Source organism: Apteryx mantelli, chromosome 22, assembly GCF_036417845.1.
Source record: "Apteryx mantelli isolate bAptMan1 chromosome 22, bAptMan1.hap1, whole genome shotgun sequence".
Lineage (NCBI taxonomy): Eukaryota > Metazoa > Chordata > Aves > Apterygiformes > Apterygidae > Apteryx > Apteryx mantelli.
The window spans coordinates 9,636,804-9,653,331 of NC_089999.1; the positions used below are offsets into that span (position 1 = coordinate 9,636,804).

Consider the following 16,528-nt stretch of genomic DNA (forward strand, 5'->3'; position numbering starts at 1 on the left):
GGCCGGCGGCGGCGGCGGCGATCAGCACCACGGAGAGCTCCGCGGCTGCGGGCACGGCCGGCGCCGCCCGCCGTAAGGCTCCGAGTGCGGCGCCCGCCAATCCTGCGGGCTGGGGAGGGGGGGCTCCTCCCTGCCCCCCCCCCCTCCTCGCCGTAATGCTCCGAGTGCGTCACCCACCAATCCTGACAGCTAAAGGCAGTGTGTGTGTGTGCGTGTGTGTTGGGGGGGGGGGGGGGGCATGGTTCTCCTTTACCCCCCCCCCGCAAACCCAGCGACCCCCATAGCTGGGGCAGCAGTGGGGCAGAGCACACCAAAGGCCACGGATGATGGGGCTGTGCTGGGGAAAGGCAAGGCTGGGCTACCCAGCCCCTGCTTCCCCCCCCCCCCCCAATCTCCTTCACCCCTTGCCACAGCTCCCCCACACCAGCCCCTGCACCCCCAGGACTACACTTTCCAGGGCACTCACCCCAGCCAGGCTGCGCACAGCCCTCCCAGCTCAGGGGGCCAAAGCCCCCCACCTGCCTTCCCCACCCCTAAATAGCCCATTAGGGCTGAGCTCATCATTTCCCAACCAGGGAAACCTGGGTCAAGGACAGCCCTTGCAGCTAGGCAGGAAGGTTGGGGGGGAGAAAGGGGGTTTATTCCGTAGCAGCAAGGGACTGAAACCTGCTCCCAGCCCCATTGCTTTGGCTCCTTCTCCTCCGCGCACGTCGCCTGCTCCAGAGGCTCCCAGGAGGCTGGAGGCGCGGGGACGCATTCCTTGCAGCAGGCAGATGGCGTTGGCACCGTTGCACAGAAGCTCTGTGCTGATTGCTGGCCGGCTCTTGCATGCGTTAAAAATAAAAAAACAGGTTCTTTGTTTAATAACACCCCCCCCCCTTGCAATCTTCCCGAAAGCCCAGATGGCTTCGCCCTTTTGCACTGACACCACGCGCAGATCCCACGCGGCCCCTCGGCTCTGCAGCAGGCCTGGGCTCCCCGGCATGTGCCGCCGCCGCCGTCTCCAGCCCCAGCCCTGCACGGGGGCCACCATTCAAATGCAGCCTCCGGGGTATTTCTTTTTTTATTTCAGGCCTTGCTTTTGCTGTTTTGCACCTCCTTAGGGCCCGAAACCGCTCCAGCCGTGGGTGCAAGTCACGTGCCGCCTGTGCGGGCAGCCCCACGGCACAGCCAGCCCCACGGCCAGCCCCACGCGGGGCCAGACACGGCAGCGAGCTGCTGTGCAGCCGGGGAGCCCGGCACACCTGCGAAGCACTTTCTGTGCTAAACCCGAAACTTTGATCTGGCAGCAGCTCCATAAATGTTTAATGCGATAAAGCCCTGGTAGGGCTTGGAAGACGTGCATTTTGGAGCCGGATTGAACTTTCTGATATCATGATATTCAAATAATTTTAATCTGCTCAACACTTCCCCAGACATGTACCTGGACTGCTAATGAGGGGCCGCCTTAAACGGCTGTTGATTTTAAAACAAAGCAAACAACCGATTTGCGGAGGCCTCCAAAGCTTTGTCAAAGGCGAGGGCCGCGTCGTTTCTCCCTAATATGTTTCTAAGTGACGATTTTGGCTTGATGACTGACAGTCCGCAGCTCTGCAGGGAGCTGGCTGGGTGCCGAGCCCCAAGCCCCGAGCCGGCCTGGCCTCCATTCACCAGTGGTGCAAGGGGGCCGCCCGGCTCGCAGCCCCCCCGTAGCGGGGCAGAGGGTGGCGTAAATCCCAGCAGAGCTTCACCTCGCCCTGCTGGTCCAGTCCCCTTGCACGCACTGCCAGCACTGGTGATCTCCCCTTCAGCAGTGCAATGAGTTGCCCTCAGGTCTCAGCCTACCGTAGCATCACTCCCGAGACTGCGTGCGGCTGTGAGCCCACGTCACCCATCCGTGCTGGAGAGAGGTGTCCTTTCCCCCGTGCCGGGCACAAGCCTGGCTGGAGTGGCTGGTCCCTGGTGCCAGACGGAGCCGGGGGTGGCTCTTGCCGCCTCATGCGGGCTGTTAACAAAGTCGCTGTTGCACAACGCTGGCGCTGCGGCAGGCCGAGCCGGGAGGCTGCTCTCCGCGATCCCGCACCGAGCCTTCCTCCCGGCTCGCGGCCCATCGATCTGGCTGAGCCCTCGCAGGGAGCATTTCATTTTTACCGCGCGGCTTGGCACCGCTCTCCTGGCCCTCGCCGGCTCCTTTAGGAGACTGATTTCTTGCGGCCGCAGGAATCGCCTCCATTTAATTTAAACCCAGGTCAAGAGGAACAAGCCGGGGGCGAGAGAAGCCGGGAGCTCCCTCCTCATCTCCCTTGCTCGCCCGGCGCCCTCCTGCCGCGGGCGGGAGCCGGGGGCTGCTGCGGGGCTGCCGGCCCAGCCCTGGCGGTGCAGGGGTCCCCGAAACGCCCCCCTCGCCCCTAGGCGGCTGCTCGGGGGCCTCATGGGCAGGCGATGCCCTGGGCATCCCGTGGGGCGGCAGTGGGGAGCAGCGCCGCCCCGGCCCCCCTGCAGACCCGGCAGGGTCATTTGTGCAATGAAAGCGATGGCCTCAGGCGGCTGCCACGACAGAGCCGAGCGGCGGTGCCTGGGCTGGGGCTGCCGCGGGCGGCTCCGCACCCCGCCGTTCGCCTCCCCTGCGCCACGGCAGCGCGTGCGGGGGCTTTTCCAGCGCGATCTATTAATGTGCAGTTAGTGGGAGAGGAGTTCATTTTGCCATTTAACATTTCATGGATAATTAATTATTCTTCATGTTCCCGGTGAAAAGCAAAAGCAGGTACGGGCTGTTCAAAGGCTGCTCAAACCCTGGGAAATGGGCAAATTATTCACGGCATCAAAGGCAGGGGAAGGCAGGCTGCCGTAATGGAGCCCCGCGCGGTGCCCGGCCTGGGGGGGCCGCGCAGCTGCAGCTCCGCCGCAGCACCGCCGCGCTGCCGGGGCCCCGGCCTGCGGGCGCTGGGCCCGTCCCCGTGCTGAGACCTGGTGCATTCGGTGCGTTAGTGATTCTAGGCAGCGCCAGCGAGGAAGGAGCTGGAGGGGAGCCCGGGCTTCCCCCATGGGTGATGCCGAAACCTGGGTGCCCCCGCTGCAAAGCTGGACCCCGATCTCGTGCGGGTTGTTGAAGCCTCCCAGGTCTGCGCTGAGGCACCGGCAGCAGCCGGCAGGCTGGGAGCTGGGCATCGGAAAAGCGGGATGGCTGGGGCAGGAGAGGGGGACCAGGCATGGCCAATAAGCAACATTAGCGAAAGCGCTGAAGTTAGCCGAGCCGCCGAGCCCGGGGGGCTGGAGCAGCCCAGCCGCGAGCGATCGGCGGCACAAAGTGTGCGGATAAAAGGCCGCGGCGGCGCACGGCGGGGGGCGGCAGTACAAAGCGGGCTTAAAAACGCATGCGGAGACAGCGGCTTCCACGCTTCCCCGCGCTGCCGTCTCCGTGCCGGGGATGGGCCACGAGCGCGCGCGGCCCGTGCACGCACGCGAGACACCCTCGGTGCCCTGTGCACGCCAGCCTCACCGCCGCGCCGCTCCGTCGTCACCGGGTCCCCTCCTGGGTCCCCGAGCCCCGTGCCACGACGTCCCCGCAATTTGCAAGGTGGTGACACCCTGTGACCCCACGTCTTGCACGAGGATGCTGCTGGGCCCAGCCCCATTCCCACCCCGGCTGCCTCCTCCCGCTGCCCCATGGCAGTTTTTGGGTGCGTTCGCGGGGAGCCCGGGGCATCCTGCAGCCTGGCCGGGCAGCCCAGCTGGCGGCTCCCTGCCGCCCCCGGCACGGCACCGGCCTTCCCTCGCTTACGGACCTGCCGAGAGTGCCGGGCCGCCTAATAAATTACCGGAGATTAGCAGGCGGGATGGCAAAACAAATAATGATATTTAACATTTTGTAATAACAACAATTAACCGGTAAATAAATGTCTTTTACCCCACGAAAGCCGGAGTGAATTAATTCCTCTAATTAGCTGTGAAGGAGCGCCAGGGAGAGGCGAGGTGCGCAGGGGACGGGGCCGTGCCTCACCCCACGGCAGCTCCTCGCACCACCCTGGCGCCCCGGGGAGCCCGCGGCCGGCAGCCCCTGCCCGCGCGTTGCTCACCCCGCTGCCGTGCACCGCCTCGGTTTTCCCCGAATCGAGAGGCAGAGCCCCGCTGCGGCCCCCCCCCGAATTTACACGCTCGCCAAATTAACCACTCCTTAACCCGCAGCACGCAGGGAGATGCACGGCGCCTCTGAGCGCACCGGGCTCCTCGAAGCCCCGGAGGGCCCTAAATCACAGCTATCTCCCAGAAAAAAATGGCAACAAAATAGTTTATGGACGTAATAAATTGCGACGGAGGAAAAAATGTTTCCCTTGAAACAAGCTGCACGCTTTCCAATCTGCACACAAATGGGCCTTCGCGGCGCGCGGGAGTGTTACAAACAGCCCCTCGTCCTGCTGTAACGAGAACAGACAACAAAACAGTGGGGAGGGAAAGTGGAATTTATTGAAAACAATTTTCCATCACATTTATCCCGCCCACTCGCTCCCCTCTCGCCGCGCTCCCTCCGCTGCCGCGTTGCCTCTCGGCGCTGTGCCGGGGCTGAGCCCCGCTCGCGAGGCTCGGGGCGGCGCGCCGGCCCGGCACGCGGACGATACCCGGGTGCCGAGACCCAGCGGGGGGGGCGCAGGAACAGGGCTGAGCCCAAAATCCCGCACGGAGTCAGGTGCCGCAGGGCCGCGTGGAGCTGGAGGGCGGCCAAGGCCCGGCCGAGGCGCGCGCGGCTCCCGGCCGGACTCTGCCCCGTCCCTCCCCTCGGCCGGGCTCGCCGGGGGGGCGAGGACAAGGACGAGCCATGGCAGCAGCGAGCGAGCCCCACGGGACCCGCTACGACGCCATCGTCATCGGCGCCGGCATCCAGGGCTCCTTCGCCGCCTACCACCTGGCCGAGCGGGGCAAGGACACCCTGCTGCTGGAGCAGGTAGCCCGGACGCCTGGGCCCCCTCCCCCGTTTTGCCGAGTGAGCAGCTTGCGGGGCTGCCCCCTCGCGCTCCATGAAGCCCCCCTCTCTCCCGGCAGTTCCTCCTGCCCCACTCGCGGGGCAGCTCGCACGGGCAGAGCCGCATCATCCGCAGCGCCTACCCGCAGCAGCACTACGCCCGCATGATGCCCGAGAGCTACCGCCTCTGGCAGCGCCTCGAGGCCCGCGCCGGCACCCGCCTCTACAGGTGACGGCACCCCCGGGGCCGGGGCCGGGCTCCCCCTCGCCGGCGGGCTGCGGGAAGCAGCCAGTGGCTGATTTATGGCGCTCCGCACCGGAGGAGCCATTAAGGAAATAAGCCTGTAAATGATTCGCGCCCGCCGGGGTCAGGGCTAACGGCGCTATCAATCTTTGCGGGGGGGGTGGGGGGGCATCCTGCCGCCGTGCCTCAGTTTCCCCTGGGGATAAAGCAAGGTGGTGGGAGGGGGGCAGGGGTGCTGCCAGCCCCCCCCCCCCCCGCGCAGGGGGTCGGGCCCCCCCGGGCGGGGGCCGCCCTGACGCGGCCGCGGGCGCAGGCGGACGGGGCTGCTGGTGCTGGGGGCGCCCGGGGAGCCCGAGTTCGAGCGGTGGCGGCGGGCGGCGGCGCGGCGGCGCGGCCCCGTCGAGCAGCTGGACGCTGCCGCCCGGCGCCGCCGCTTCCCCGGCTTCCGGCCCCGCGACGGCGGAGCGGCGCTGTGGGACGGCGCGGCCGGCCTGCTCCACGCCGACCGGGCGCTGCGGGCCGTGCAGGTGGGCAGCGCGGCCGGGACCCCCCCCCGCTCCCCGGTGCCCCCCCCCCGCCGCCGCCGTCTCACCCCGGCCCGCCCCGTCGCAGGAGCTGTTTCGCCGGAGCGGCGGCACCTTGCGCGACGGCGAGAAGGTGCTGGGCATCGAGCCCGGCGCCCTGCTCGCCGTGAGCACCTCGGCCGGGCGGTACCGAGCGCCGCGGCTGGTCATCGCGGCCGGCGCCTGGAGCAGCCAGCTGCTGGCACCGCTCGGCCTCCGGCTGCCGCTGCAGGTAAGCGGCGGGCGGCGCGGGGGGGGCGGGCTGGGCCGCCCCTGAGCCCCCCCCCGGCCCGCAGCCCCTGCGCGTCCACGTCTGCTACTGGAAGGAGAAAGTGCCTGGGAGCTGCGGCCTCGACCGGCCCTTCCCCTGCTTCCTGGCCCTGGGGCTGCCCCGGGCCCCCCACGGCATCTACGGGCTGCCCGCCTGCGAGTACCCGGGGCTGGTCAAGGTGAGCGGGGCCGGGGCCGGGGTCGGGGGGGTGGCGGGGGCCCGGCCGCCCCCCCTGACCCGCCGCCCCCCCCCCCCCCCCAGGTGTGCTACCACCACGGCAGCCCCGTCGACCCCGACCAGCGGGACCGCCCGGCCCCGGGCGACCGCCGCCCCGACGTGGCCCTGCTGCGCCGCTTCGTCGGCTGCTGCCTGCCGGGGCTGGAGCCCGAGCCGGCCCTGCTGGAGACCTGCCTCTACACGGTGAGGGGCCGCGCAGGGCCCAGGCGTCCGGGCTCCCTGCCCCTCCCCCGCGGAGCTGCGAGAGCGCCCAGGCGTCCTGGCTCTCGGCTCCTCCTACCACCCCGGCGTGGACCTTGATACCCCTTCTCCCCCCTGCTTGGAGCTGGAGAGGGCCCAGGCGTCCTGGCTCACAGCCCCTCCCCCTCCTGCTGGACCTTGTTATCCCCCCGCTTGGAGCTGGGAGGGAACCCAGGAGTCCGGGGCTCCCGGCCTTCCCCCCTCCCCTTGGGGCTAGGAGAGGGCCCAGGAGTCCTGGCGGGGTGTGCGGGGCGGCAGCACCCCTCGCCCACCACCCCGGGCCCTCACGCCGGGCTCCCCCCAGAACACCCCGGACGGAGACTTCATCCTGGACCGGCACCCCAAGCACAGCAACATCGTCATCGGGGCCGGCTTCTCGGGTAGGCGGGGGGCACCGGTGCCCCGCGGCACCCCAGCCCCGGCCGCACGTCCCAGCTCGGAGCCGGCCGCGCCCACTCGCGCCCTGCCCTCTCCTGCCCGCAGGCCACGGCTTCAAGCTGGCGCCGGTGGTGGGGAAGCTGCTGTGCGAGCTCAGCCTGGGCGAGGAGCCGTCCTACAGCACAGCGCCCTTCAGCATCAGCCGCTTCCCCGGCGCGCTCCGGGCCGCGCTGTAGGTCCAGGGCCGCGGCCGTGCCTGTGTCGCACCGGGCTGGTGGCTGCACACCTGGAGTCAGGCATCCTGGCATCCCTGCAACCCTGCATCCTTGCACCCCGCATCCCAGCATCGCCATATCCCAGCTTCCCACATCCCAGCATCCCTGCACCCCGCATCACAGCATCGCCACATCCCAGCTTCCCACATCCCAGCATCCCTGCACCCTGCATCACAGCATCACAGCATCCCCACATCCTGCAACCCGGCATCTCAGCATCCCCACATCCCTGCACCCCCACATCCTGGCATCCCTACATGCCAGTATCCCTGCACCCGGCATCCCAGCATCCCCACACTGCAGCACCTCAGCCTCCCGGCGCCTCGCATTCCAGCCCCCTTGCGTCCCTGCATTCCTGCCTTGCCATATCTCTGCATCCCGGCATCCCTCGTGTCGCGCAGTGCCAGGGCCGGCTCTGCTGAGCACCCGCTCCCACGAAACGAATTAAGGAGCTTTGTCAGCCGCAGGAAGATGGAGCTGGTACAGCACAGAGAGACACACTCGCTTAGGAGTCAACTTAAATGTTTTAATGTTAAATGTGCCATTTTATTATCATTAGATCGCTCCCACTTAATGAAAGCGCATTAGCGCAGCGCTGCTTTTTACGGCAGCGTGCGCCGAGCTTGGCCCATTTGTTTCGAAGAGGTGGTGGGGAAAGGGAGCAAAACGGCCTGGCCCAGTTTCCCGGGGTCCCCGGGGTGCAGGGGGGCCCCGGGGCTGCGGGCACGGACACGGGGGGCACGGGGCCCTCGGAGCACCCGGCGTGGGGCAGGTCCGACAGCCCCGCGGGGTGCGGGGTGGGGGCCGAGCACCCTCCGGGGGCCCCGCGCGGGCGCCCGACGCCGCGGCCCCCGGCTCACCGCGTGTCGCGCAGGCGGCGCGGAGCCCCGGCGGCGCGAATCCACGGCTCCTCTGCGCTAGCATCGCTTTAAATAATTAACGCTGGCAGCCAGAGGGCCCCCATTCCCCGCTACTAATCTGCATATTGATGAAGATTTATAAATGATTCAGCGCCCCTACCCCAGCGCAGCCCTGCCAGCGCCGGGCACCCCCGAGAAAGCCCCGTCCCCCTCCCTGTGCGGCCCGCGGGCGCCCGGCGAGCTGCGCGGGCAGCGGCGGAGCCCCCGGCCGGCCCCAGCCCGCCCCACCGGCCGTAAATGCCATTTATTTTCATACTGAAAGTCAACGGAGAGGAAAAGACGCACAGCTGAACTAGTGCAAAAACCAGAGCGAGCCGGGGGGCCGGGCAGCGTCCCCCCTGCGTGGGCCCAGTCTGTCGGGGATCCGCTCACTGGGGCCGGGGGGCACCGGACCCCCGCGGACGCCCCGCGCGCCCGCCCTGGCGGCGTCTCCGCCGTGCACGGGAAAGCGTTTCCCCCCCAAACCCGCCGTGCCGGGACAGGCGGCGCCGGCGGAGCGGGCAGCGCGGGGGGCCCAGCCACAGAGACGTCTTTGGCTCAACTCAAAGGTAAGGGGAAATTAAGAGCAGGGGGCCACGGCGGGCCGGGAGCCCGGGGGCTGCCGGGGAGGGGGCTTAAGTTAAAAAATAAGGAGACAGCAGGCACTGAGGAATCGACCGAGGATGCAGCAGCCCTGCGGAGCGGAGCGGCTCCGTCCGCCGAGGACGGACGAGGCGCCGGGCTGGAGCGGGCAGGACGGGGCGCGCGGAGGAGTGAGCGCGCCGGCCCCGCGGGGACGGGGTGGCCGCGGGGGCTTGCAGCCGGCGAGCCGGCCGGCCGCGCGGGCAGGGGACGGGAGCGGGCTGGAGGTGAACATTTTCCACCGTGCGAAAGAAATACGGCGCGCGCGGGGCCGTTCCGGGGCGCCGCGGGGTGGTTTCAGGGCGATGCCCGCGGCGGCGCCGGGGGGGTATTTCTGGGGCTGTGGAAAACGCTGCCGGCGGCGGCGGCCGGCTCGCCGGGGCTACGCTGAGGTCTCGGCGGCCCTGCTCTCCGTGTCGCTGTCGCTCTGGTAGCTCCGGGAGGAGTGTTTGGACCTGCGGGCGCTTTCCAAGGTGTCCTGCTCCTCGTCCCATCTGTCGCAGGCGAAGGCTTTGCGGGAGCCCGCCGGGCTGCGCGGGAGACACGGGGGGGTTAGCAAGCGGCGCCGCGGGGAAGCCGGAGCCGGGGCACCCCGCAGCACCGCAGCGGAGCGGGGACGCCTCGGAGCAGCATGCCGGCACCCCCGGCCAGCCCGCAGCAGCACGGGAAACGGGGCCTGCACCCCGAGCCGCCACGCCGGCGGCTGCCTTTCCGAGGCCTCCTTAGCCTCTTTTATTATTTTCGAGATATTTTTGGAGCGCTCGGGCGTGATCTACTTCTCCCCGGGCTGAGCTGAGCCCGTCACCTGCGAGGAAGCTGCGGCGCGGCACGCGCGGAGGCTGCTGCAAGCCTGCGGCGCCCAGCGCTGCCCCAGCCCGGCAGCCGGCGTGCCGACGGGGAAAACGCTGCATTTGGGCTTAGAAACAGGCGCTGGGCAACAGTCCCACGCATCAGCAGGCGACGCCGCGGCTCCCGGAGATTGCAGCGCGCCTCTCCCGCGAGCGCGCCGGCCGCCTTGCAAACCGCGGCCGGGCTGCGGCGCCCGGGGAGCCGGGCGAGCAAGAGCACCCGGCCGGAGGCGGCAGAGCAGCTGGGGGCATCTCTGCTGCCCAAAAGCCCCCGCGGGCGGCCCGTGCCGGCGCAGCAGCGCGAGCCCTTTCCCCAGCGCCGCCGGCATGTGACAGCCAGCAGCGGGGCTGGAACTGCGCTTCAACAGCCGAAAAGGCCTTTTTCCTCCTGCAGCCCTTCTCCCACTCGGGCCGTCGGGACGGTTTCATACTAATAAATTCATCACTAATAAATTGCTGCCAGGAAAGGCGGCGATGCCCGCGCACGCCTCCGCTGTCCCCGGAGCATCCCAGCCCGGGCCGGCGAGGCAGCACGGTGCCCAGGGGGACACGGACACGTGCCACGTCCCACCGGGACAGCGGGATACGACCCTGCACCGAGGTCTCTCCCACCACGCTCAGGTCCGTCGGCGCCAGGCGTCCGCTGGAGAAACGACGCCAGCGCAGGGCCGGATCCCCGCACGGAGCACTGGGACCCGCTCCGGTCCTGTGGAGCCCTGGCCCGGCTACTCACCCGTCGCCGCTGGGACCCGGCTCCGCCGGCCCCCCCCGTTACACACTGCAAGGGATGCGGGTTAGTACGCCGGACGCACGTGCAGGGGCGCCCGGCCCGGCCGAGCTGCCGCCAGCCTGCCTCGGAGCGGCTCATCCCGCCGTGCACCGCGGCCCCTTAGTTTCACGAGACACCAACACAGCCGCCGAGGAGCCGGGAAGGGATTAGCGCTTCTCCGTGTCCTCCGCTCCGCCAGTCTCCCAGGGAGGCGGAAAAAAGCCGCCTGCACGAGCCGGGGCTGGCACCCGGTGCTGCTGCCGCCGGAGCCCAGCCGAGGGTCGCCCCCGGCTCGGGCGCTCCGCGAGCCGTCCGTCCGGCGGGGGGGCGCGGGCCGGGGCGGCGGGCCGGGCGCGGGTTAGGGGCGAGCGTTAGTGGCACGCGGGGCTCATGCTGCACGGCACACACCGCTCCCACCTCCTGCCTCAGTCGCTCTCGGGCCGGTACAGGTACTTCATCATCAGGCTGTCGACCTGCTTCTTCCACTTCTTCTCCTCCTTCTTCTCCTTGCCGGAGCGCCCCGCTCCCGCGCTCGCCACGGCCTCCGCGGCCGGGCCCGGCTTCCGGGGGCCCTTCTTGATGCTGGAGTTGCTCCGGTAGGAGACGGTGGAGCCGGAGGAGGACTCGGAGGAGGACTCGGAGGAGGACTCAGAGGAGGACTCCGACTCCGACGGCTTCTTCTTCTTCTTCTTGCCTTTCTTCTTGGCCTTCTTGGCGTGCTTCTTGGAGCTCTTCCTCTTCCGCTCCTCTTCCTCGGAGGACTCCACGGAGCTGCTCCCGCGCCGGCCCTTGCCGCGGGGTGGCCGGGAGAAGTCGAGGGCGGAGGCGGAGCGGCGGAGGCCGCCGGCGGGGCGGTCGGCGGCGCGTGGCAGGATGGCGCTGCGGGCGCTGCGCACGCTCCGGCTGTCGTTATCATCCTCCTCCTCATCCTCCTCCTCGGAGCCGGGGCGGGAGCGCGCCGCCCCGAGGGGCCGGTAGCTGAGCACCTCCTCGATGGCGGCCTCCAGGTCGGGGTCGAGGTAGGAGCGGGGCCGTGCGGCGGGGTGGCCGCCGGCGCTGGAGGCGGCGCTGCGCGGCCGCGGCGGCACGGAGAAGCTGCGCCCCAGCGGCGGCGGGCTGCAGGGCGAGCGGCCGCCGCCGTCATCCGCCTCATCCGGGCGGCTCCGGGCGAGCGAGAGCCGGGAGTCGGGACGGCGGCTCCGCAGGCTGCCCGGGCTGGACAGGGCGAAGCTGAGCGCCGAGCCGCCGTCGTCCCCCTCGTCCTCCGGGCCGCGCCACGAGGCCGAGGACGCCCGGCTCACCGGGGCGGACAAGGCGGAGGCTTTGCCCACGTCGCTGGTCGAGAGGGACCAGCGCTTCTGCAGCCCCTCGCGAGCCCGGCTGCTGGCCTCGGCGAAAGCCCGCGCCACGGCGGCCGCCCGGTCCCGGGGCTCGGCATCCCGCCGGGCGCCACGGCGAGGCCGCTCGGGCGACGCCGGCCGCTCGCCCAGGGCGGAGAAGAGCGTCCGCTCGTCCCCGCGGCCGCCGATGGAGTCCTTGAGGCCGGCGCGCTTGCGGTAGCTGAGGGAGCTCGCCGCCGACGCCGGCCGCTCCTCGGCCTCCCCGCCGTCCTTCCCGTCCCTGCGCGCGCCGGCACCGCACGCGCCCGCGCCGGCGGGAGACAAGAGAGACCGAGGTGAGCGGGAGCCGGCGCGCGCGGCACCGTGCGGCGCAACAGGCTAAATAATTTGCGTCAGCGGAAAACAGCTTCATGGAACATGTCATGCAAATGAGGGTATCGTTCTGGCCCGTCACTCTGATTCCCCTTTCAAGTGCCGCGTTCAATTGATTTCATTGTCAGCTACCTGCAGCCGCGGCGTTTGATTCCCAACTTCAGGAAAGGCGGCATTATCTCCCCTAACAAAATGTTTTACATCTGCACCGCTGAATAAATTAACCCAATGAAGAGCGAGCGGCTCGGCTCGTTGCCCCCGCTCGGCAGCGGAGGGGGAGCCCCCGGGACCGCCGCAGCCCTGCAGGCGACTGCGTTCGGAGAGAAGCAACCTGCACCTCGGGCGAGCGCCGCCCCCGGGGCTCGGCGCCGGCCCCGCGCGTCCCGCCGGCGATGCCGGGAGAGGGGCCGGGGCTGCCACCGGCACGTCCGGGGAGGAAGGTGCGACGGGAGGGACAAAAGCAGAGGCGGCTGATTTGCACGGTTATAGCTCGCTTTGCCTAAATCCACCCCACACCCCGCTGGGGAGGAAGAGGAGGGCCACGTCCTCCCCCGCGGGTTTGGCACAGCGGGCAGGGGGCCGCTGGCGGCCACGGCTCTGCCTCCGCTGCGGCGCGTATCCCTCGGCACGGCCGTCCCCATCCCCATCCCCGTCCCTGTCCCCATCCCTGTTCCCATCTTCTCCCCCGCCGCTCGCGCCCGACCACCGCACCGACCTGCTGCCCTTCAGGCTGCCGTCGTCCGAGACTGCCTTGGAGGAGCCTTTGCTCTTGGAGAGCCACGACTTGACTCCGTCCACCCGGTCCTCCAGCTCCGAGTCCGCGTCCGAGTCGCCGTCGCTGCGAGAGGAGAGAGCCGGGGCGGGAGAAAGCGAGGGGTGAGCGCCGGCAGGGTTGACCCGGCGCGGCCACGCGCCGCTCGGCAGCCTCCGCTCATCTGCGCCGCGGCAGCGAAAGCAGCACAGCGCCAACGGAGGAGGGGGAACGAGGGCGAAGGAGCAGAGCATCGCTCCGGAAACACGGGAAATTTCCAGCTCGCCACAGGGCCGGGATGGAAATAAGTGGGTTCATTTTATAGGCCTCCGTCAAGTGCAAAATTACAGCGAGGAAGAGCTATGCTGATGTCCCTGGGTAAACAGGAGTTTAGCAGACGGAACAGAAACGACTCCGGCAAGCCGGGCGCACCAGCGCGGCAGGCAGATTTACGGTCCCGCCGAGACAGAGAGCCCCTGATTTACGTGCGCACATAAAAAAAAGCCCTATCTGGCTTAAAACATCTAATTTATAACGGCGGTTCACAACCATATTGATTGCCTTTAGAAAGAAGGTGCCGTATGCATGGCAAAATCCATTTCTCCACGCTAAAAGCATCCCCGTATAAATCTCCGCTAATACATAACTGCGTGCTGCTTTCATTAGGGTTATCGCAATAACAGCTGTATCTATAAGGGAATCGAAGCGTTATTTTTCCCCTCCCTCCCGATCCTGCCTCGGTCCCCATCGCCGGCTGCCGAGGGGGCGCAGGCTCCCGCCGAGCCGAGGCAGCGGCGTCGCCGCCGCGTCTCTGCCTGGAAACGGATGGATAATACGATCTTAAACAGGCGTTTTATCCGCCTGGCCTTGGGCTTATTCCCCGCCTGGGGAACGCGGCAGGCAGCACAGGGGACGGGCTATTAGAGACCCTGCATATGAATCCTGCTTGTTAAACTCGAAGCAATGAGCCGCACTTCATCACACCCCTCTCCCTCCCCTGCAATATATCCAGGCAACGCTTTGCTTTTTTCCCCCCTTAAAAAAAAAAAAAACAACGAGCCCCATAAACAAACTCTGGGGGCAGCCGAGATTTTAAATCGTCGGAATTAAACTCCACGTCAAACGCAATTTATGTCCGGACGAGAGCGCCATTAGTTAACCGGGATCCGAATCGCAGGGGAGCAAACAACGCAGCCTCGGCGGCGGGGGATATTAATTGCGCGTGACAACAGGGCTCCAGCGGCCCTCTATCACTGTTACACACGATTACATTTATCATTAACCGCTATAGATCCGTTCGCATCCAGCGGCCCCTTCCCAGGGAAGGGACGTAGGTGCCGGAGCCGCCGCGATGGCGGGCGGGCGGGAGCAGCGGGCGGGATGCGGTTAGGGGCGGCCGCGCCGCGGTTAGACCGTGCGGAGGGGCGGGCGAGCGGCATGCAGCGCGGGGCCGGGCCCCGGGGCCGCGGCGGGTTAGGCGCGAGGGGTTAGCGGCGGGGGCGAAGGAAAGAGGAGGTCCTCACAGTTTATTCTTTCTTTTCTGATATTTTGTCACCATGTCCTGCAAACTGGGTGGGGAGGGAGAAAACACAACAGAAAAGAAATCAAAAATGAACTTAAAAAGAGACCAAACGGAAGGGAAACGAAGCAAATCAAAGGGTCCGGGGCAGGCGGCTGGCGAGGATGGGGAGGAAGGCTTGGCACCCAGCGGCCCCGCTGCATCCCGCCGTCCCTGGCTCCCCCCGCCGCCCCCGCTCCCCGGGGGTCCCCGGGCTGTTTCCAGCTGCCGGCACGGCCGCGACCGCTCGGCAGCGCCCCGGCTGCCCGGAGCCCCGCGCGAGCGGGCAAAGCCGCGCAGAGGGACGGCCGGATGGACGGCCAGCGTCCCGCCGGGGCCGGGCAGAGCCGCGGGGCGCCCGCGGCGGCTGCGACGCGGCGAGGAGCGGGCGGCGCGCTCACCTGTTGATGAGGTCCTCGTTGCTGTCGCTCTCCATCTCGTCCTCGATGGCAGCCTGCAGGTCCCCGATGCGCTTGAAGGCCAGCTTCAGGTCCGACTGCAGGCTCTGGTTGGCGGCCTCCAGGCTCTCCAGGTCCATCTCCTGCGGGGACACGGCGGGCTGAGTGCGGGGACGGGGCGCGCGCCCCCCGAAACCCCCCCCATCTCCCCCCACGGAAGCGGGAGCCGCCGCTGCTCGCGAGCCCGGCAGCCGGCCGGAGAGATGCCCGGACGCCGGGGTCCCTCACCAGCTCGTGCTTCTTGCGGCTGGCCTCCGCCTCCTTCTTGGCCAGCTCGCCCATCTCCTCCTTGACGTCGCGGAGCTGCCGCTGCAGCCGCTTGTTCTGCTCCTTCTCGCGGCCCTCGGCGGCCGCCCGCTGGTCCCGCTCCTCCGTCAGCTTCTCCAGGTTCTCCTTGAGGCGCGTGGCCAGGCTCTGCGGAGCGGGGAGCCCGTGGGGCCGGGGGCGCTGACCTGCCCACTCCCCCCCACCCCCCGCGGCGCCGAGAGGGCCCAGGCGTCCGGGTTCCCGCCGCGGCGGCTGCCCCGCGTGCCCCCCACAGCAGGATTCACCTGCCAGCTGGGAATTGCAGCCGAGAGCCGCGGTTATGCCAGCTCGGCTCAGCGCGGGCGCCGCGACACCCAGCCGAGCGCTAACGCAAGGAGCGATGCCGGCACCATGAATTTACATGAGGGGCCCGGGAAGAGGAGGAGGAGGAGGAGGAGGAGGGGGGAGACGCGTCGCCAGAAGAAACCCCCCCGGGCCAGGGAAGGGGCAGAACAATTGCCGGGGCTTTGGTGAATTGGAAAAATAGATTTAACTTTGTGTGAAGTAATTACAGCATGTAATGTAGGGAAAAAATAGCTTCCATTCTCCGCCAGCCGCTGAGCCAGCCACTGCATATTTATGGCCCCGGCAGAGAGAGAGGGAAGGAAAATAACAGCTAGGAAAACATTAAGAGGAGAGCTAAGCTGCTCAGCTCCCTCGGCAGAGAGCTGCAAAGGCAGAATATAAAGCAGGCTGCGTTTAGCGGGGCCGGGAGAGTCTATAATTTCGCTAAGTCGATGCAGGGAAATAGCAGCACTTTGCCAGGCTGGATGGTGGATTATTGTTATCAGCGCTCGCGGGGAGCTTTCCCCGGGAGGCCGCCGGGCAGCGGGGCTGGCGGCGGCGGGCAGCGTCGTGCCGCAGCGCGCGGGGGCCCAGGGCAGCGCCGAGCACCGCCACGGGCAGGGACGGAGGCAGCGGGATGGATGCAGAGGACCCTCCGGCCAGCGCCGTGGCCCACCGCCCTCCCGGGGCACGCAGCCCCTCCACGGGGATGGGGGATGCGTCTGCGCCCACAAGGAGCCACGGGCGACGCAGAGCCCCGACACGCTCGGTCCCGCGCGGCGCCCACCTCCAGCCGCTTGACTTGCGTCCGCTCAAACTCCAGCCTCGTCTCCAGCTCGCGGATCTTGGCCTCCTGCCGGCTCACCAGTGACTTGTCCACCATGGACTGCTCGAGGAACTCCAGCTGGCTCTGCAGCCCTTGCAGCTGGGGACGGGGCAGCGTCAGCGCGGCGCTGGGCACCGCCGGGCCGCGTCGCCCCCGGAGCCGCGTGCGTGATGCTCCTGCTCTGCTGCGCTACCTCGGAGCAGACCCCCCCCGGCCACCCGGCTCTCGCCCGCGGCACGGACAACCCCTGGGATAGCCCTGCTCTGCCCCCGCGGTGCCCAAGGCGCCCCGGCGCCGTCCGCACGTGGACCCCGGGAAGCAGGGTTTGGG

At 68.5% G+C, this 16,528-nt stretch overlaps 2 protein-coding genes across 4 annotated transcripts in view; one reads left to right on the forward strand and one right to left on the reverse strand.

Moving 5' to 3' along the window:
- Positions 1-4,626: 4,626 nt before the first annotated feature.
- Positions 4,627-7,681, forward strand: PIPOX (pipecolic acid and sarcosine oxidase). Of its 3 annotated transcripts, XM_067309844.1 has the most exons (8): positions 4,627-4,918; positions 5,017-5,165; positions 5,494-5,707; positions 5,793-5,975; positions 6,040-6,192; positions 6,276-6,434; positions 6,796-6,871; positions 6,975-7,192. In XM_067309844.1, the coding sequence occupies exons 1-8, from the start codon at positions 4,793-4,795 to the stop codon at positions 7,103-7,105; spliced, it is 1,191 nt and encodes a 396-aa protein (XP_067165945.1). In that variant the 5' UTR covers positions 4,627-4,792; the 3' UTR covers positions 7,106-7,192. The 3 variants fall into 3 exon arrangements, with proteins under 3 accessions (XP_067165945.1, XP_067165943.1, XP_067165944.1); XM_067309842.1 differs by having other exon boundaries at positions 4,632-4,918; positions 6,796-7,681; XM_067309843.1 differs by lacking the exon at positions 6,796-6,871 and having other exon boundaries at positions 4,632-4,918; positions 6,975-7,681.
- A 3,036-nt stretch (positions 7,682-10,717) lies between these two features.
- MYO18A (myosin XVIIIA) overlaps positions 10,718-16,528 on the reverse strand; it is a 34,244-nt gene continuing 28,433 nt past the window's right edge. The window contains 7 exon segments of the mRNA XM_067309938.1: positions 10,718-11,912; positions 12,588-12,596; positions 12,726-12,852; positions 14,289-14,333; positions 14,725-14,864; positions 15,010-15,195; positions 16,160-16,297. Of these exon segments, the coding sequence (XP_067166039.1) occupies positions 10,728-11,912; positions 12,588-12,596; positions 12,726-12,852; positions 14,289-14,333; positions 14,725-14,864; positions 15,010-15,195; positions 16,160-16,297 (1,830 nt within the window). The 3' untranslated portion in view covers positions 10,718-10,727.